This window comes from Pempheris klunzingeri, chromosome 12, assembly GCF_042242105.1.
Source record: "Pempheris klunzingeri isolate RE-2024b chromosome 12, fPemKlu1.hap1, whole genome shotgun sequence".
NCBI classification, from domain to species: domain Eukaryota; kingdom Metazoa; phylum Chordata; class Actinopteri; order Acropomatiformes; family Pempheridae; genus Pempheris; species Pempheris klunzingeri.
Window position 1 is genome coordinate 22,470,962 of NC_092023.1, and position 19,947 is coordinate 22,490,908.

The 19,947-nt window shown below is 41.6% G+C and overlaps 2 protein-coding genes across 4 annotated transcripts in view; one reads left to right on the forward strand and one right to left on the reverse strand.

Moving 5' to 3' along the window:
• The window catches only part of vps8 (VPS8 subunit of CORVET complex), a 53,024-nt gene that overhangs the window by 31,082 nt on the left and 1,995 nt on the right, over window positions 1-19,947 (reverse strand). For 2 of the 3 annotated variants that reach the window (XM_070840739.1, XM_070840738.1), the window contains exons 2-12: window positions 17,673-17,741; window positions 17,405-17,535; window positions 13,846-13,942; window positions 13,388-13,420; window positions 12,712-12,766; window positions 4,285-4,409; window positions 2,399-2,485; window positions 2,221-2,288; window positions 1,679-1,832; window positions 1,509-1,568; window positions 674-781 (exon numbers count right to left, since the gene is read on the reverse strand). In XM_070840739.1, the coding sequence (XP_070696840.1) occupies window positions 674-781; window positions 1,509-1,568; window positions 1,679-1,832; window positions 2,221-2,288; window positions 2,399-2,485; window positions 4,285-4,409; window positions 12,712-12,766; window positions 13,388-13,420; window positions 13,846-13,942; window positions 17,405-17,535; window positions 17,673-17,741 (987 nt within the window). The remainder of the gene's footprint in view (window positions 1-673; window positions 782-1,508; window positions 1,569-1,678; window positions 1,833-2,220; window positions 2,289-2,398; window positions 2,486-4,284; window positions 4,410-12,711; window positions 12,767-13,387; window positions 13,421-13,845; window positions 13,943-17,404; window positions 17,536-17,672; window positions 17,742-19,947) is intronic. The other variant, XM_070840740.1, reaches the window with a different exon arrangement.
• On the forward strand, window positions 9,471-10,487 carry LOC139211236 (DELTA-sagatoxin-Srs1a-like). Its single transcript, XM_070841519.1, has 2 exons — window positions 9,471-9,567; window positions 9,993-10,487. The coding sequence occupies exons 1-2, from the start codon at window positions 9,500-9,502 to the stop codon at window positions 10,417-10,419; spliced, it is 495 nt and encodes a 164-aa protein (XP_070697620.1). The 5' UTR covers window positions 9,471-9,499; the 3' UTR covers window positions 10,420-10,487.

The window sequence follows — 19,947 nt, forward strand, 5'->3', positions numbered from 1 at the left end:
ACTACTGCCACACTACTGGACACACACTACACTGTATGTGCTTTCAAACTTCTGTCCATACTGAGTATCTCTGACCGATGCTGTATACATCATATTCATATCATACCCTCAGCTGTTTTATTCGATATATATTGTCTCTGTATTTCCATCCGTGTCCTTATACCTGCACTGTATCTCTTTTTGTTCATACTGTATATATATCTTAGCATGTTCATATCTATAATTCACTGTTTATTCTCTACATATGTACATTACTCTTCTGGCTAGATGCTGAACTACGTTTCATTGTCTCCAGACAACAAACTGACTTGGGGCACCTGTAATCTCATTCTACCAGATAAACTGCAGTTTGATCTATGTTTGTATGCTTTTCAAATTAGTCTGCAGCCACATGTCTGGCTGTTTCAGGACCTTGAATTAAACCTAAAACCTGACCAGTAAGAGTGTACATATTGAAACTAAATATATAGTGATAATTACAATATTTAGCTGTGCTATTCATCCCTAGCTGAGTGTGGCTCTACGTGGAACAAGCGGAAGATAATATAATATAATATAACATAATTTACAGCTACAAAAATGTTGTTATATTAACTAAAAACAATATTCAGGTTGAGAGTGTTGTATTATGAGACAAGCTAAGAGTGAAGTTGAATTGGAGTGGAGGCGATACCAGGAGGAAGTGGACTGTATCTCCTTTGCAGAAAGCCAGGATGGGGTTGACAGTCTTCTGAACAGGAACAAACTGCCAGGCCAACTGGGGAACACTGGACGGATCAGACTGGAGAAAGAGAAAACGTGATGTTCCAAATGTTCACATTTGTATGAACACAGGGCTGAGAGCAGCCTCACGGCCACCACGTTGTTGGCCTAAAAACAATGAGTAGCAAAGAGTTTACATGCTAATACTAATAATAGTGCTGAGAAGGCTAGTTTCACTTGACAAAGTCTAATCAATGAAAATCTGCACTACGTCAGACACACACACAAAAACACAGAAGTACCAAACCCAGTGGTAAGTTTGACAGCATTTCTCACATCACAGAGATTCATGGATGTCAGCAAAAGGACATCATTTTTCACAGCTGATATCTTCACAGCTGTGAAGCACAGCTGTTAGTAATAACGCCTAGTAAACTACACAAGAAGAGATCACTGCTGTGGTTGAACATGGAGCTCACAGAGTTCACGAGGGTCTGCAACTACCATTTACACCAGAATCAGGTCTGATACTGTGCTCATGCACTCATGCTTGTTCTCATACTTCTCTGATACAGCTGCACCGAGCAGGAGATCTTTGAAAACGTTCTACTTACCAATTCTGACAAGTGTCAACACTGCCACTGATAAGGTGGATGAGATAAACCCTTTCATTTACAACCCCTGATGTGTGTACATTCACTCACACACTCACACTAATTGATAACCTGACAGAATCAATGTCAATGCATCAATATATTTGGCCGACACACACTCATTAAGATGGACAAGCAGGCAGGAACACAGACCTTGCTGTAGGGAAAAGTCATCCAGACTTTCAGTGAGGGCTTTAGTCCAATGACCAGAATCTAGTGAAAGAAGAACAGAAGGTAAAAATGTCACTAACTCAGTACATGGTTGGGTGGATGGGCAGAGGGTGAAGGGTGCACTGGGAGTGGTGCTGTGTGTGTTGGTGGACCTTAGTGAGAGAGGCCATAGCCAGCAGACAGTAGTGTGTGATGGGATGGTCTCTGAAGTCTGGAGGAGCACGCAATGGCTCAATACAGCAGACCTCCCCTTTGGAACCACTAAAGAGACATCGAGAGTCACAGGATCGCATCCCCATCACCCTCCTGGGAGCAGGAGAAGGAAACCATTAACGGAGACACGCAGAGCATGAAGGCAACAAATGAAGATGAAACACTGTGAGAAGAGCCGCTCACTCTCCCAAAGACACGGGCAAACCACGCAACTATCCCGCAGACACAAAGACACTTCATAACTAAAGAAGTTAATCAATCAAATCAGTTTTCAGCTCAGTTTTGTAATGCGGAAGAAATGTGTGTCAAGGGGCAACCGTAGTTTCAAACACGTATAGGTCCAGCATAGAACTCCATTCATTTTCAGTGTTTCCAAAAAGGATCTCTAGACACACTGGGCACACATATTTATGCTGGAAAAAAAACCAAAAGATGCATTTTGTATCATATGTCCTCTTTCATTTGAAGCAGAGTGCTTTACCTGAAAGCTAGCTCGAAAACGGATCCTCCACTGTCATTGCACACGGCGAGAGTCGGGTCATCTGTGAACTACAGGCACAACAACAGGGAAAGAAATCAGGTGAAAAGTATCCAGCTCATGTAACACCAAGACCAATATCTGGGTTAGTGTGTGTGTGTGTGTGTGTGTGCATCTGTACCTTCACATGCAGTATAGCTGTCCCTGGAGGGTGGGCATCAGTGATAGTCCTCAGAAGCTTCCCATTGGCTAGATCCCACATCATAATCTAATCATGCAGACAGACAGACAGACAGACAGACAGACAGACAGACAGACAGACAGACAGACAGACAGACAGACAGACAGACAGACAGACAGACAGACAGACAGACAGACAGACAGGGTGGTTTTTGATCAGAAAATGATCAACTTGATGAACACATCATCTACACAGTTAGGGGAGAATGGGGTTGGTCGTCACTCCTCTTTCAGCATGTTGATATCACCTTCCAGCCTGATGTCACGCTCATTTCTATTTAGCCATTTTGTGTAAGACAGAGAAATGGAGTATTTTTCATGGGTCAGAGTAATTCTTCATGTTGCTGTTAATGTAATAACAGTTTGGTGATTAGGCGTTTCATAATGTTCAGTTGTGTGATGACCCTAGGCCTTAACGTGTATTCTGAATGTGACTGTGACTTGTGTACTCTGTTCCCTCCCTGCCCGAGGGCGGTGCTGTTCACCCAGCTCTGTGAAATTTCAGAGTGCTGAGTTGCAGGAGGTGCCGATTGGCTAGGAGACTTCTGGCACCTGCTTAGGCCGACTTCACTCATTCTCCTTCCTGGTTCCCAACCAACACAGTAAGTTCTTCATTTCACTTTTCATTACACAGAATAATTCAAACAGACAATCAAAGTTCACATTCATTTGTTTGAACAATTAGACCAATGCACCAAGTATGACAGAGATGGTGATTCTACTCATTCATCCTGACACAGCCTTGATGACTATAGGGACGGCCAACACCACACAGCCCATACCAACCCCGTGATGGGGTTGGTTGTCACAATGTGTGAGAGTGTCTTTGACGGTTAATAACTTAACTAAAATAGTTACAAGAATGAAAGAGATCCCCGTTTCAGCCTGTGACCTTAAGCTTCCCTCTAATGTAGGAATGACTGTAAGATGTGTTGTTGATGAATGTCTCCCACTCAATTTCAAATGTGTACACAGAGTCAAAGATTCTTTTGTAAATGTACATACATGTAAGATGAAAAAACTCACAGAAGGTATAAAGTACTTCACGTGATTCTAGAAAGACCTGCAAAAACACACTTTCCTCACCACCTCAAGTGAAGCAGGTGCTTTTAGGAAAAAAACTGGCATCATATATATAATATATTATATATGACCTGTGGCCACAGCAGTTGTTCATATAGTATATAGTAGTATTGTATTCATCAGCAGCATGACTCTCCACTGAGAGACACCACTTCCCACCAGCAGGTGCCTCTTAAAACTGGTAAAGTTATGTTTGTTTGTTTATCTGATACTGCCTCTCTCTTCTTTTTACCCGCCTTTATTTTTTCTCCACATTCAACTGTCATCACCAACTTGTCCACTGTATGTATCCATATGTATTGTCCATGGAGATCAATGGAGATTACTTAAAATCTCAGTATTCTTTCATCACTACCAGACAGTGTGCACATCATGCACACGACCAACACAAGCAAACAGATTAAAGCATTCAATAAAAGCTTTGTCATGGCTCAGATGTAGCTGTTTAAACCACAAGTGACCATTGGATGATGTTATACACACAACAAATGCATAAAGTATTAGTTTGTACGTTACATTTGCCTAGTCTAGTAGAGCCAGTTTCACCTTAACATCTCCTCTGTGTGTACTGGCCCTTGGACAGCAGCTAAAATCAATAATAATAAACACGACTGTATTCAAATCATCAGTAGAAACCTGCGCAACATAAACCAGCTGTTGTTAAAGTCATCAATGACCCGTCTCCACCATCTTTACCTTTTTGAAACTGTCTGTGTTTGTATGCATGTGTTTCTGGGGATATACCTGTCCTTTGGCGAAGCCACAGAGAAGACGTGAGCAATCATGGTTAATGCTGAGGGCGGAGACAGCTCCGAACTCTGTCCCCGTTGCCTTGGTACCCAGACAGAGCCGCAGAGCCTGGTTGGTGTCTGAAGAGGAAGATTAAGAGGACATTTGACTGCTGAAGTAAGGGTACAGACTTGAACAGAAATGGTGTGGATGGTAAAATTCAAAAAGACAAATTTAAGGTTTCTTCAGTTTTCAAATTTAATAGTGGAAAAATAGAACAGAATTAAAATGGCACATCAATAACAAAACACACTGGCACCAAATGAAGAGTTGGAAATGCAGTAAGAACTGCTTACAGCAAATAACCAAAATCAAGCAACAAAGAATGCATCAGTAGCTCCACCAAACCAAAATAGACATGAGTGGTGACTTCGCAGAACCAGTCAGGTTGAGCCAAAATGAAAAACATAAAGCATGAATGTATCATCTGACAGCAATGTTCATACCTTTTCCTGCCCAGGCATCATTAAGTCAGCAATGTAAAGAGACACAGGTCAGCCCTACAGAAACCTCAGCCCCAGTCAACAGCCAAACAACATCAATATACGAACTCTTTCATTCTGTATCTCTGGAGACCAGCAGCTCTTATTACTATGTAGTTGCACTCAGAATTAGCCAACCCCCATTGCAAATGAAGTGTATAGATGAAATGTATAAACTTCCAGCTGTGTTCAATGAACAATTCAAACAAGAACAATTGAAATAGCTCAACACGAATGAACAGATAGATCACATCCTCACAACCCTCCCTGTCTGCAGACAGGACACACATTGGGTGTCAAACCTATTGTAGAACTGGTTTAACTCATTGATCCTGTCCTCATCACCCACTGTTGCCTGAGTGTTCTTCTACTTGTAGCCAGTGATAGTCCTCATCTGCCAAGTGGGCTGAAGGGCTGAAGCAGCATATGCCTCCCTGGCATTTTCATAAAGCAGGTTAAGTGTCCTGCTTTTCCTTGTGGGACAATCAACATACTGTAAAAAGTCATTTGATTAGAATCTCTTGTTATCACAATAAAGGCATCAGAGCCAGACACATGGCCAGACACCTGGTCCTGACAGCATTCCTGAGGAATCTTTGCCCATTCCTCGTGGGCAATAGCGGCCAGCTCTGTAATATTCTTAAATTTGCATGCTGCAACCACCTTCTTCAAATCCCACCAAAGGTCTTCCATGAAATTCAAGTCAGGCAACTATGACGTCCACTCTAGTATCTTCCAGGACTTTTTCTGCAGCCAAGCCTTGGAGGACTTTGAGCTATGCTTGGGATCATTGTCCCGTTGGATTGTCCAATGACGCCCATGCTTCAGCTTCCTCACAGGCAGCATGAGGATTTCTACTAACATTTGCTGATACTTGATTGAATCCATCTTGCCATCCAAACGCTGCAGATTCCAGTGCCAGAAGAAGCAAAGCAGCCCCAGAACATCACAGAGCCACCGCCATGCTTCACTGTAGGCAGGGTGTTCTTTTCAGCATCTGCCTCATTCTTCCTCCTCCAGACATACCGCTGATAGACCTGAATCCCAACAGAATCTCAAAACTTCTGTGGCTTACTTATATGGTTTTGAGCATATCACAGCCAACTTATCATATGCTTTTGTCTTGGATTTCGGACATAGTAGCCTTTAGCATGCTCCTTTCTGTAGAAACTGAAATGAAACCTCAGTGCCTGCTGCCACCAAGTCTTGCTGCAGGTCTTTTGCAGTCACTTGAGGGTTTCTGGCCACCTACCTCCTCAGAGATCTGGAGGCAGCTGTTGATAGCTTCCTCTTTCTGCCACGTCCAGGAAATGTGGCCAGTGTTCCTGTTTCCAACAGTATCTCTTGGAACATTCAGTGCTTTTGCTGTCTTTTTGTATCCTTTTCCTTGTTTGCGCAAGGCAATGATCTCCTCTTTTAACTTTTTGGAAAAATCTTTTGACTTACCCATATTTCAACATCCATGAGATGTTCTATCTCAAGTGCTCTCGTGAGGGATTCTATTCAGGGGGTTGAATAATTTTGAGACTGCAGTGGTCATTAAAACTGGCATTTTATGTTGAATTTGGAGAAACCACCTATAATATTAGTTGTGTTGAGCTATTTCTTAATTGTTCTTGTTTGAGTTGTTCACTGAATACAGCTGAAAGTTTGTGAATTTTGTTAATACACCTAATTGGTTACGTGGGTTGAATAATTTTGAGTGCAACTATATATAGTATATGTCATATTTTGGCATTTTTCTCTGGAAATTACAATAATCCTATAAAACATGTCATGAACATTTTATGTCTACATCTCTCTTGTACTTTCTTTTGGCTAACCTCTCTTCTCTTCTTCTCACCTAAACCACTTCAGGAGCAGGTTTCTGTTGGTCATACTTTACTTCTTCATACTCTGTGACTGCAGCAACAACAACACTCACCAAATCCCCACGTTAGAGTTAAGAAGAGCAGTGAAAAATGTCAGGTAACAGAGCCATGAGCAAAAACACTGACCAGAGAAATACTTCAGTGAGGCCAAAGACTTGATGAGAACTTTGAGCGAGGACTGAAAACTCCTCTAATCGTTTTGAACTGAAGCTTACTGAAACTGAGATGGTGCCTTTAGCTGAAACATAGAAATACCTGGAGCACCAAAGCCCACTCCTAAGGAGGCAAAATGTCATGTCAGGGGTCCTGGTTATGGTTTGCGGTAGGTTATGTTAAGGTCAGGGTTAGGCCTGAACTGGTTATGTTTAAGGTCTTGGTTAAGGTTAGGGTAGGGGTCTGGTTATGGTTAGGTATGAAGGTACGGGTGTTGGTAAAGGTAAGGGGGGCAGTGGAGATAGGCAGGGCAAACGGGCAAACGGGAACAGGAAGAACAACTTTAGATTAAGTTTAGGTTAAAACAATAGCAGGTAGGGCAAGTAGTGGTTATGGTCAGGGTTAGGATAAGTCTCCAGGAAAATAATGTAAGTCAGTGCAGCTTCCTCATAATGAATATAAGTCTGTGTGTCTGTGTCTTTGCATTAGAATAGTTTTGGCCGACAAGATTACTTTTACATCAAAATCTGTGTGATTCTCTGGTTACAGATATTGGTCCTCAGTATTTGTGTCCTGCAAGAAGAAAATTAATAGTTAGATAAGATATGGGCGCCTGGCTCAGTGCTACCTCACGGCTGGTTGAGAGCTCTGGCACACACCCTATTCATGCTACTCCAAGTACCATTCACATGACTGATATGAATGCAGTTAGAAACTCTTTCACTAACTAATGCTTTTATTGGTACCACTGCTGCTAATTAGCACCATTATCATGGCTCCAACTGGACTGTTTTATTCACTACCATTACAACTAATGTTGGAACTCCAGTTATTACTGAAACCACCACTACGGATACCAGAGGCATTCTTTTTACTGGAAATGCACTATTACTGTTATTACTGCTGCTCCTTTAGACACCAAAGCAGCAAAAGGACAGCTACCGTTTTGCCTGAACCAGCTGGACCTAAACTGTTACATGCTGCTACAACTATCACATACTAAATACATTTTAACTCGTATCTGTACTTTTACACATTGATAAAAAAAAAGTCAAATTCCTTAAGCCATAAAGAAAACATTTTGAAAGAAATTTTAACTCTGTTGAGAGTGAATTAATACTTTTCTTCCCACTAAAACAAGCACACAAATTCAATTCAGTAATGATACGTGGCCACAACCTAAAGGATCAAATCACACTCATCATTTTGACATGGTGAGAGGACAAATAGTCATGTTGGTGCTTCTGCATACAGAAGTGAAAATATATATTTTTTTTAAACAGTGCTTGTGTTATCACACATTTATACTAAAGAAATTGATGAGTTTTGTTTTGTCTTGATTTCTGTTTTCCAAATGGTTGCCATCTTACTGCAACAACTGTTCCCTTAGCAGCAGTCTCATTTCATGGTCGGTGAATTAATTTTTATACTGTAGACATGGCACACTGGCTAGTCTTTACCCTCCTGATGTCACGCCCTGTACAAATAATGCGTACCCATTTTAATATGCTCTAATAAAGGGCAGGAACAAAAGCATACGTTGATCTCAGTAGTGTGATCCAATCCTTTCGTAGTGATAAGGTGGTGAAGTCAGGGAACAGAGAGGTAGCTGATACTGGACAGAAGATAAAGAGTGAGTCAGCTCGCGCCTAAAGGTCCTGATTACCTGAGTCAATAAAACCCAGTGTGTCCGCAGCTCATATGCAATGTGACTTCACCACCACATCCTGCCTGAAACCTGGACCAACAGCTCACACTGTTTTTTTAGCTCTGCACACCATAAAGAGGTACGTACTCCTGAATTCACATATATGTGACTTTTACACAGCAGACATTAGTGAATCTAGTGAGTTTCATGAGCTTTATTTCCACACAGGGATGTTTTGTTTCATTACCAGCTGTGCTGTATGCAACTTTTCTATACCAGGTGACTACAACGCATGTAAACATGTTCTCTTATAATAATAGTAATGATAATAATAATAATAATAATAATAACAACAACTATTATCATCATTATTAAAGTCCACTGTATGGCTTGCCAAAATGTGTACTGCGAAAAAGTCTCTCGTCTAAATACCAACATTTGCAAGTCATTTTTCAACTCACTGTTGGAGGTCAGGAGTTTAATCAATATAAGATGTTTTTATTATTTTTAAGTTGTATGAGACAAACATGTCAAGCACAAATTATGCTCTACCTGATACATGGAACTAGTTAGTTCTTACAGGTGGGTTAATAATAGAAGCTACCTTCAACCTAATTAGTCAGTGAGAACAGTACTTGTGTCGAGAAGACGAAATGAAAGCAGCTGATTTTGATACAACTTTGTTGTAAATGAAGTGAAAATCTATTTACTATGTGAGCTATGAAAATACAGGCAATTAAAACCACAACCCTGATGGGCTTTTTATTTTATTTTATTTTTTTAATCTTTATTGACAACTACACAGTTTGTGACCTTTGTGTTTTAGTGTTCTTTCCTCTGAACTAATACACTTAAACATTTTCTAACTAAGCCAGTCAGCCTACTCAGAAGCTTACACTCAGTCACCAGTTCACACACTGAAGCTCAAACTGGCCTGTCTGAAAAACTTCTGAATGAACTGTCTTGACTTGTTCTGTCTCCAGTCTCTTCACCTGCCAGCGCTCCAAACCATCGCAATGCCTCATCGCAGCTGCTGTATTGAGATTAACAACACCTCTGGATGCTACACTCTTGCTAATCCAAGGTTTTGTGTTGCTTCTGTAAACTTTTTAAACTTTTAATGAACCATTTTTGACTTGATTTAGGCTCATCTATGTGTGACAAGATAATGTATACCACAGACCTTTAGGTTTTAATATGTCCTTGGTTGTCTTGGATTCCGTTGCATTTGGAAAACAGCCAGATAATAAAACAAGCAAATTGAGAAACACTTTCAAGGCTGCACTGTTGTCTCAGAGTCAAGTCTATTTTATCTATGTAGCCCAAAAGTTTTCAACCACATTCATCACTTTTGGGCAGCAAGTGGCCAACGTCACTAACACATAGCTTCTTGTGGGTAAATCAACACGCTTGTAGAAGACAGAAAATATCCACTCATAAATTCAATTGGATTGATTTGGAAAAACCTATTTCTACAAGAACCAATATGATTTGATATGTTGTGTTCAGGGTGTTCACTGAGAGCGGCAACTGTGAGGTCCCTCTGCCACCCATGGTTGGCCCCTGCTCCGTTGGCAACGCACTGTTCAACAAGACTACCGGCGCCGCGACTGGGGCAGTTGGCATCTTTACCTATGACCTTTTCAACGGCGACCTGGGCGACTACAGCCACATCGTCGCCGTCATGTTCTCCGTGCCCTACGACCGAAACCTCTACTCCAACTGGTTTGCTGTGGGCATCTTTGACAGAGGAAACAACTGTGACTACAATCTTTACGATGTTATGTATAATGGAAGTGAAAATAACTTTGTCAGAGCAAAGGCTGATGGCTCCTGCATTTCTTACCAGGGCGATTATGTTATTGCTAGTGCCTCCATGTCGGACTCAGGTGAATCGGTCCTGAGGTTGGATATCAGTGATATTGCCATGTATTAAATGGAAAGAAAGATACAACCTACTGTTGTTATAGAAGCCATAAAAGATGATCACAGTATATTTAATAAAATGTGTGGAGCTCAACAAGAAGCAAGTGGTGATCATTAATCAATTTACGTAAAATATGAGGGCACAAGATTGTTCACTAAATATCGGCTACTTCAGGTGCGATTTTCATGCGATGCCAACAAACTAATAAAGAACAAGACTTTTATGTGTCCATCTAATCATGTCCTTTTTGTACTTGGCCATGTATAGATAAACTTAAACTTTATCTAAACTTATAAGATAGCTACATTTGTGGCTTCATGACTCACAGACTGATTATGCCTTTAGTGTGTTCTCTCTGATCCATAAAAGTCTCATTGTGTATCAATTTCCAACCCTGTATGGGTGATGTTGGTGCCCTTGGCCAGACACCCACTGATGAAATTCATCTTTTTACCATCACATGGTCATTATATGAATTTGAGTCTAACAATTTAATCATAATATTGTTTTATTTAACTTCACCCATATCATCACATGTCAGTTAGAGCCGTTACTGTCTATGTCATACAGCTGACAGTAACACTTGGCCTGCATTACAATCTGAGAAGGAGAAGCATTTCAATTGGTTTTAGCCGCTTGACAGCTTCCTTTAGACAGATTCCTAGAAAGTTTGTATGCCATCCTGAGGATGTTTAGACTCAACCTGAACATTAACAAAATTCCTAGAATGACTATGTTTAGAGTGAATATTCACACAATACGTCTGAGAAGATTCTCAGTCATCCAGGTCATAGTTATTCCTCAGGAATTGAGCAAAAGTCAACTGGACTTGTTGAAGGTACTTGAAGACGTTTCGCAGATTGTCTCTCAAGAATATGCCTGCAGTGTCCTCTAAGCATCAGAAGTGCGGAATCTCCTTCCAGTTGGGGCTCAGGCCTTGGACCAGCCCCTAGTTAGGCTACACTACTATAAATTGGCGCTATATAGAGACTGACTGACTGACTGACTGCAAAATAAAACATCTTTCTCCACCTTGCCACCCCTCTAGCTCACCTATGCCTAATAACGTCCCTAAGTTAACAATGACTTTATTTTATTACTTCATGCTTTATTAGAATATGTGTCTATCCATCCATTAGCTAAACCTGTAGCTTGCATGTCTTGAGATTGTGGGAGGAAACCAGAGCACCCAGAGAAAACCTACACTTCTTTTCCAAAACCAGGTCTATGGAACAGGACAATGGTCTAAGAGGACTTCTTCGACTTGTGTGATGTGTGTTGTGAATATCTTGATGCTGTGAGGCTTGTGTCCAACCCTCATGATAACAGTAAGCCTATGATCAGGTTTCTATGAGAAGGACAGACACCAGAGGGAGTATTTGCACAACCTATGGTCAGTACATGTCTGTGGATGGGCGTGATGTTATGCGGTGAGAGAAATATTTTTGGTCATGCTCATGTACCTCTGAGACTCTTTCCTCACTCTCACTTTGTGTGGCAGGTTTTCCATAAATCACAGCACATGTATTGAAGCCCAAAGAAAAAAGGGAAGCTTTATAAATAAAGAAATGACTTTTGCACCTTTTGTTTTGCACCCATGCGTACATAGATCAGATTATTCCATCTAGCAGCCTTTTCTTTAGACATTTACACAAGTGACTTTGTTAGTTAAACTTTTTATTAGTAAAATGAGCTGATATTAAATAAGGTAAGATTCTAAATAAGATGCTCACACTGTTTATAAGCAGGACAACATTTCCTGCATACTCAAACTACCTCATCAGCTAGATGTTTCACAGAGAAAGGCTTACAGCCAAGTCTGTGGATTTGAGACAAGTGCATTAATTCCTATGTAAGCAGCCACAGAGCTTGTGAGGATCAACAAGAAGGAATGGGCGCAACTACACACTATCCAGGTGTTTAAAGCTGGTAGATTCACAGCTGTAATCCCTGACAAGTCAAGTAGTAGTAGAGGTATTAAAGAAGACCGTGTTGCAGATAGTAAGGCACAGCATTATTACCACTCCACATAGAACACTGAAAAGGTGCTCAGCTGGAATCAAAACACGTTTTATCTGCCTTAACCACTGAAGTAACAGAAACCCAGATAAAAATATCTGTAATTAAATGTGTAACAGCACCCCATGTAAGCTTGTTTTAATAATATATATCCGATAACAAAACTTTATCAGCTCCATCTACACTGTTTGTGTTGCATTTGCATTGTAGTATGTTTGAGATGTGAACATATCCTTCACACCACTGTGTGCATACAGGGAGGGTGATCAGGTTTAGACTCACCAAAGACCAGAGCCAGACCATGAGATGTTCCCACAGCAATCACACCTGACACTGTCTGAACAAAAGACACATGCAGCTTTGACTTGGTTGGAAGGTAGAACACAGACCAAACACTGCATCCACCAGCACTCACCCAAAGACCACAAACTTAGAGCCACCTGTGGGGGGGGGTGTCGTTTATATAATAGTGGCGGCAGTAGTTTTATTGCGCTGATATGATCTAACTGATATAACTATGACAGCCTCTCTCTTCCTGCTTCTCTCCTACATCTCGCTCCATATTTTCTATGAACTTTCTATGAGCTGTGATGATAGAGGACGGCTCTATCATTATCTGCTGCTCCTGAGGTGGCAGAGTTGCTGCAGGAGTTGGTGGGCACTGCCTGCTCAGACTTCTGGGAAGCAGAGCATTCAGAAAAGACCAGGCTTTTTCCGGGAGGGGGACCTTAAGCTAAAACGGTGCTTTCAAAGAGAGGCTAATGAGAGCGGTCTGCGCACAATGAGAGAAATAATGTGCCAGAACATAGTCTAATAGGATCCCAAAATACAGACACAGACCTGCAAATGAGCAGAATACGTCTACTTAAAATAAATGCAAAAATCTTGATTCAGATGTTGATGGAATATCATCACTCTTTGTTCAGGTGAGTTCATAGCAGGATGAGCTGATACTCACTATAGCAGTTGGTAGTCCAGCATCAACTTTGTCCTGAGGAAAAGATACAAACAGTTATTATGCTGGAACACAATCTTTAATGCACTGGTCTACTGGAACGAATGCACGATTCTAGAGCTACTGCTTAAGTAAGTAAGCTCTGTAACATTAAATCATTAAAATAAAGTCAGCTTTAGCAACAAAACACTGATGATCACCCCGGTCACCGACGGATCACTGCTGTCTGACCGCTGGATCAAAGGTTTTGATCAAGTGATTCAATACAGTCACTCCAGCCCAAAGGTTGGCATTAGCTTCAGTGAACCAGTGAGTTATTTTAATGGTGTGATGTGGTCTGACAAGAGGAGCGGGAAGATAATTAAAGACACACAAGAAATATGTGATCAGCTCTAATGAAAGGCTATGAGGCATGTGTGTGTGTGTGTGTGTGTGTGTGTGTGTGTGTATGTGTGTCTTACAGCAGCTGAGACGATCTGTGCAGAGATGCCCTTCAGCAGGCTGTGTCGCAGAACAGACCCATGAATTGTCGTGTTCAAATCCGCTGTCCTCCTCTTTCTACACACGTGTTCCAGTCTCCCCCCCCCCCCCCCCCACACACACACACACACACACACACACACACACACACACACACACACACACACACACACACACACACACACACACACACAGTAGAGTTAGTTAGAAATGAAACTGGATTCTGTTTTCATGCAACATTTTTAAATGAATTCATTTGTAATTGTTATATTTAATTAAGACATGTTGTTAATATGTTGTTACAGAGTAGGTGAGCAATTAAGACATTTCTCAATAAAAATACAGACTTCAGAAGACTGAAAACATCGTAAAATAGCAAGAATTAATTAAAGCTGCAAGCAGCATTGAAGGGCCCTCGCGAATGTGCGCGCGTCGGGGCGTGTCCACAGCCGCAGACGTGGCCACGCGGTTTGGCCGAGGCTGCCTGAATTTGCGTGACATCTGCACGGAAGCCTTCACAGAAGCCAGGCGTACATCACGCATATAGCTCCAAAGTTTCATATCAATCTGACGATCTTTGTCACGAGAGACTGAGATCCTGTCGTCTGCGGCTGTTGCTGTGACCGTGAGGCAACGAGGGCACGTAGATGTCCGTTAATCCTAAAGTCTTATCCAGCATTTGATGTATGGAAGAATTAGTCAGTCAGTAAGAATGTACACAAAACACGTAGAATTCAAAGAACCTGTGTGTTCATGTGATCAAGCATTATAAGATGTTCCCTTATTAGTGTTGCAGTAGAGTAACACACACTGAAAACACATTTTTAACTCCTTCCAAAGAACAGGAGGGTCGTGAGCTGCTTTTCAAAAAGGTCTCAACGATGTCCACAGATCTTAAATCCAAAGATCAGGAGCTATAACATGAAGCACAGACATTTAGTGAGGATGAGTCTGGAGGGACAACCATAAAACCCTGACCAGAGGACTGGAGAGATCAACCGGTCACATGCAGATCTCTTGAAACGATCACAAGAACCTGGAAGTAGAATCTGAATTTGATGGGGAGCTAATGAAGAGGAATCAAGATAGGAGTCACATGAGGCACTTTTGATGATCTGGTCAAAAGCTTAGCAGCAGCATTCAGGTCTATTTATAAGAGGGGTGTTTTGCTAGAAAGAGCATATAATCATCTCCACCTCGGCGTGAGAAACAATGGGCCTGGTTTCACAATGTTCCTCAGCTGGGAAAAACACAGGAACAGAACAAGCACTTGTTACATGTTGGCCAAGAGTCAGAGTCTGGTCTCTGCTGACACCTAGACCTCAGAGGGGGGAAGTGTTTGTAGACTATTCACTGCCTGAGGGACGTCGCTGGCTGAAGCAAAAAACATGTACTGCAGCATCCCACAACGTTAAACTGTGGGAACTATCTGCCTTCCAACATTCAAGACAGTTTATGCATATAGTTGGAGTCAGGGTCCAAGTCCCCAGGACATGGTACATCTAACAGGCACATTTAAATGATACATTTTTGTAAGACTTGGACATCCCTCTTGCAATTGTATCTTTTGTATCCATCTATTGTATTTAAGAGACGGGCAAAGTGACGTTTTTGGGTTCAAGGTGGATAATTATTTGAAATTATTTCAAATTTTGTTTTGTTGCTTTTCTTCAAAATTATAGTTTTATTTATTTATCTATTATTTATTTCCCGTCTTTCTCTTCAGCCGTGTTGCTGTATTAATGTTGGCTGTAATGGGATTCAATATTGTCTTATGTGTGTTGTCAAGAGTGTCTCTTTACCTCATAAGGAGCTGCAAGAGAGTGTAACATCGAAGTGTGGAACACATACAGCAGTAAGTAGAAGCCTGCACGCTGATGTAAGATCAGGATGTGAAAGAACAAGCAATGTAACGTGTTCAAACAGTTTATGTTGATTAATGAATAAGAACAAGTGTTGACCTAGATACTCATTACATACGCATGTCGGAGAAGTTGGCATGGCAACGGGAACAAGCAGTATGAAAAACAGATGGAGTGACACGTGAACACACGCACACAGTGTCTATGTGAGAATGAGTGCAGGAGAGTATAAAAGGGAGTGGAACAAAGGGCCGAGGTTCTCTCCCCGGGATGGGGATGACTCGCACATCGATCTCGTATCAACACCAGAGAAGCAGCTTCGCTGAGCTGCCCGACATCTGGAAGGAACTCTGAAAGATCTACAGTGGAATATTATATTCTGGGTTTAGGGGATTCAACCATTTGATGTCCAAACCACTGTGGCTTACAGTTTGAACTTTGGAGTTCCTTTGCTTGCACCGCCACAATGGTAGAAGGATTATAGGTACATTTCAGCACTTTTTCCTTGGAGTCTCTATCCAGCAGTTAGACATGTTGCACTGGCCGAGCAACTCACCTATAAAGTTATTATCAGCCTCAGCTTTGACCTTTTTAGTGATTTTATACAGTTTTAATTAGGAAATTATTTCTTGATTGACAAATCAACCCACGGGATGTTCGGTTGGATGCAGCTCCAGAGGAAGCAGGGTAGGTAATCAGTAGCTAGACGAGTCTTCTCACCCCTTATAGGGTAAGACCCCTAAAGGCAGAAAAGACTTGAACCCTTACAAACATAGGTGGTATAATGTTTTTTCTCCCTTTATAATTCCTTAAACTACTCACAAAAAGTTAGGGATATTCGACTTTCAGGTGAAATATATGGAAAATGTAAAAAGTGAATGCTACAGTGATATTATATCATGAAAGTAGGGCATTTAAGTAGAAGCATGCAATGGTAATTTTATTCATCTTAAACAATTTATTGAAAGAAAATCTACCAACAGTGGTAGGTATACCACAACAAAACATTTTTAGTGTCTCAATAAATTGGGATGTGGCCAAAGGACGTCCACTCCTCTCCTTTCTGTGACTCTTCCAGTCTCTGTATCACTGTTCCAACCTCCTGATGACACTCTGTGACCCTCTAAGCTCAGTGAACACCTCCGTCTGAGGACTTCCTGTTTGAAGCCTCCAGTGTTAAGGTGCTGCTGATCAACTGTTAGGTGTCGTCTTGGTCTCATGATGTCAGAATGTGAACAGCAGGATGAGGAGGACTGTTTAAATACCAATTCTAACTGAAGCAGGAAATGTATTGGTGGATTCATGGATCAAACCTGTTGTGAATGTTGCTGTTAAGCTTCTTGTTAGAGAACAGCAACTTGTGCAAAAAGTACTGAGACACTGAACAGTTGGACATGTGCATTCAAAAGTTTAGAGAAGGTCACATTAAGTTCACCTGGAAAGGTTAGAATGCATTTTAGGTTCATCTTGAAATTTCACCTGAAAGTCGAATATCCCTAACTTTTTGTGAGTAGTGTGTGTGGTTGTGTGCAATCGTCTTTTCTAGTATATTTTGTATCACGTAAAGTCACTTGTTTCGTTCTTGTGGCCACTGTGTATTGTTAGTATTGTTGGATCTGTGTAAATACCCCAAAGGTGGTGTGTGTGTGTGTGTGTGTGTGTGTGTGTGTATTCACACCGTTTGAGGTGTGCTGGATCTCCACTGTCAGAGCTGGCCAGAGAGGAGGTGTCGCAGGAGTGAGCGTCCATGTTGTCCGAGTTCAGCATGCAGGTGTCCTCCAAAACAAACGGTTCCTCCTCATCCTCCAGCTGTGGACACGCAAAACAAACCAACAAACCAGAGCTAGAAGGGCAGAATGCGTTCCCTTACCCTTTGTACTGTGAACAATCTACAGTGCGTGACGCAGTATGGCACGGCGTCGTAGTCAGAAGCAACGTGTTCTCACCTCATTAAGGATGCTCTCCAGCGTGGGAGGGGTGTCCACTTGGGGAATGTCAAACTCCTTGTCGTCGATCTGAGAATCCAAGTAGAACAAAAACACAGGTGGTCACAGAAAGCAGTGTTTGTTTCTCTAGTAGATCCGTCCAGTCTACGGCTCATCTATGCTTTCTTTGCTGTGTGTCTGACTGGTGGCATGTCCTTAATTTGTTTAACCCCAAATCAATCAGAAGGTCAGGTCGGGCAACAGAGAGGGTAAGGGTGAGTCCGAGCAGGAAGGCTCGGGAGATCGTCGCAGAGAAGCAAGAACACAGTAAACCTGTCTAGGAGTAACAAATGTAGTTTACGGTTCTGTTTCTGCTCTCTGAATAAAACTAAAGTTCTCATATCTGGCTTCCCAACTAGTGATGGGAATTTCGGCTCTTTTTAGAGAGCCGGCTCTTTCGGCTCCCAAGTGGCTCCTCAGATTTTTTTGTTGCTTCAATAAATGTATTACCAAATTATGTGTAAAATGAATTACTAATGTAAAAAACACATTATATAGAATATTTATTGTTTATATTGCTTTATTGATTTGAAATTATTTAATTTTACTGGGGTCATAGAGCTCTGGGCTGTAGGTCTTGGTGGCTGTGGTGTTGTCCTGGATAATGCTGCAGACAGTGTAGGAGCAGTAGACACACTGGCACCTTCATTAACAGCAGGTTCCCTCTCTTGTCTTTCCTCCTCTAACTGAATTGATGGGTGAACAGTACACACTTGTCTGTGCAGGTTATTTGTGGAGCCTGCCTGATATGAAATTTGAATTTTGCAAAGTCTGCACTCTGCCCTCCAACTATCAATTGTATTAAAATTTGTCCAAATTTTACTACATTTTCTGTCGCTCATGTTTCTCACCTGTCCTGCCTGCAGTCTGACTATGTAGCAGTGCTCTCTCTCGCTCTCTTGTCTCTCCCTCACTCCAGTTCGTGTGCTCACTGTGCTGTGTGTCTGTAACCTCCCGCTCAGTGTGGACACACAGACACCACCACACATCTTGACCATAAGACCTAAGAACCGGATCGTTCGCGACCGACACATCACTATTCCCAACAGCAACGTTGGGCAAAGTCAGGACTGCCCAGGAGGCAAATCTCTGCTGTGCTTCCCAACCACTGTATGGAAACTGAAGCATTTCATTTTGAAAATAAATCCGCCCCTGATTGTACTTCAGAACGTAAGCTGTGTGAAACAAAGAAACAAAAACAACCTTTTACTTCTCTGATTTACTGCTCCGTTCTCACTAATGACAGCTCCTATCTACATTCAGTATGACTGCCGCTGCCCTCTTCATCCGTCAGCGGAATAATCTGTGCAATTTCTGAGAGACCACGGTGAAACACAGACTGTCTGCAGGAAGCTTTCAGTCCCTTGAAAAAAAGGTTCCTCAGAATAAAAGTTCTGGTTACTTTGGGCGGATATGCAGCCAAACTTTCTTATTGCTTGCCGGTTTCCAGAATTATTCTAATTGTAATATCATCCACATTACCATTGATCTTCCTTATGTCTAGGGCATACAAGAGACTGCATACAGTATAACCTGCATTAAATGATGCCAGCTCTAGCCATACTGATTCTGGGCCATTTTTAATACAATCAGATACGTAACGAAGCTAACCCTGCTAACTTCTGCAACCAAGCCACTTTGATCCTGGTTTCTTTTTGTTCCAAATAAATGTCCTGAACCAGCCCTTAAAGGTTTTATTACCGAGTAGGATGAGTAAAAAACAGTTTACAATTTTAAAAATGGCGACCAGTTTCCAAATGTGTGAAAATACAAAATCACACACACAAGAAGATGTCACTCCTCAAAAGCTGCAAAAAAATTTTTAAAAAATGGACCCTTCATTGTTAGAATCCTGTCGGCATGGCTGTGGCAGACCACCACCCACCATGTCCTGTCCATCTGTAACACAAATCTGGCCACAAGCAGTTGGCATGATGTCATATTCAACACAGGTAACAACCAAGACAAGCAGGGCAGCACACTGATCTGGGACTTTAAATCATATCGTTGCACTTTATATGTACTCTATCTTCCCCTGCGTTAAACAAACCATGCTGCTGAGTTGGAAACCTCAAAGACTTTCTGGACTGATCGTCTAGACTTAGCCATCTAGGAGCATCACAAACACACACTTAAAAAAGGATGTGACACGCCTTGACTATGAAAAACCACTTTTCTAGTGCTTTGCCACTGACAAATCAAATTATATTAAAACATAAAATGTGATGCAATGGGA

Coding starts and splice junctions, on each gene's coding strand:
- LOC139211236 (XM_070841519.1), top strand. CDS start 9,500: ATGCCTCATCGCAGCTGCTGTATTGAGATTAACAACACCTCTGGATGC. Junction 9,568..9,992: donor TACACTCTTGCTAATCCAAG/GTTTTGTGTTGC, acceptor TGTTGTGTTCAG/GGTGTTCACTGAGAGCGGCA.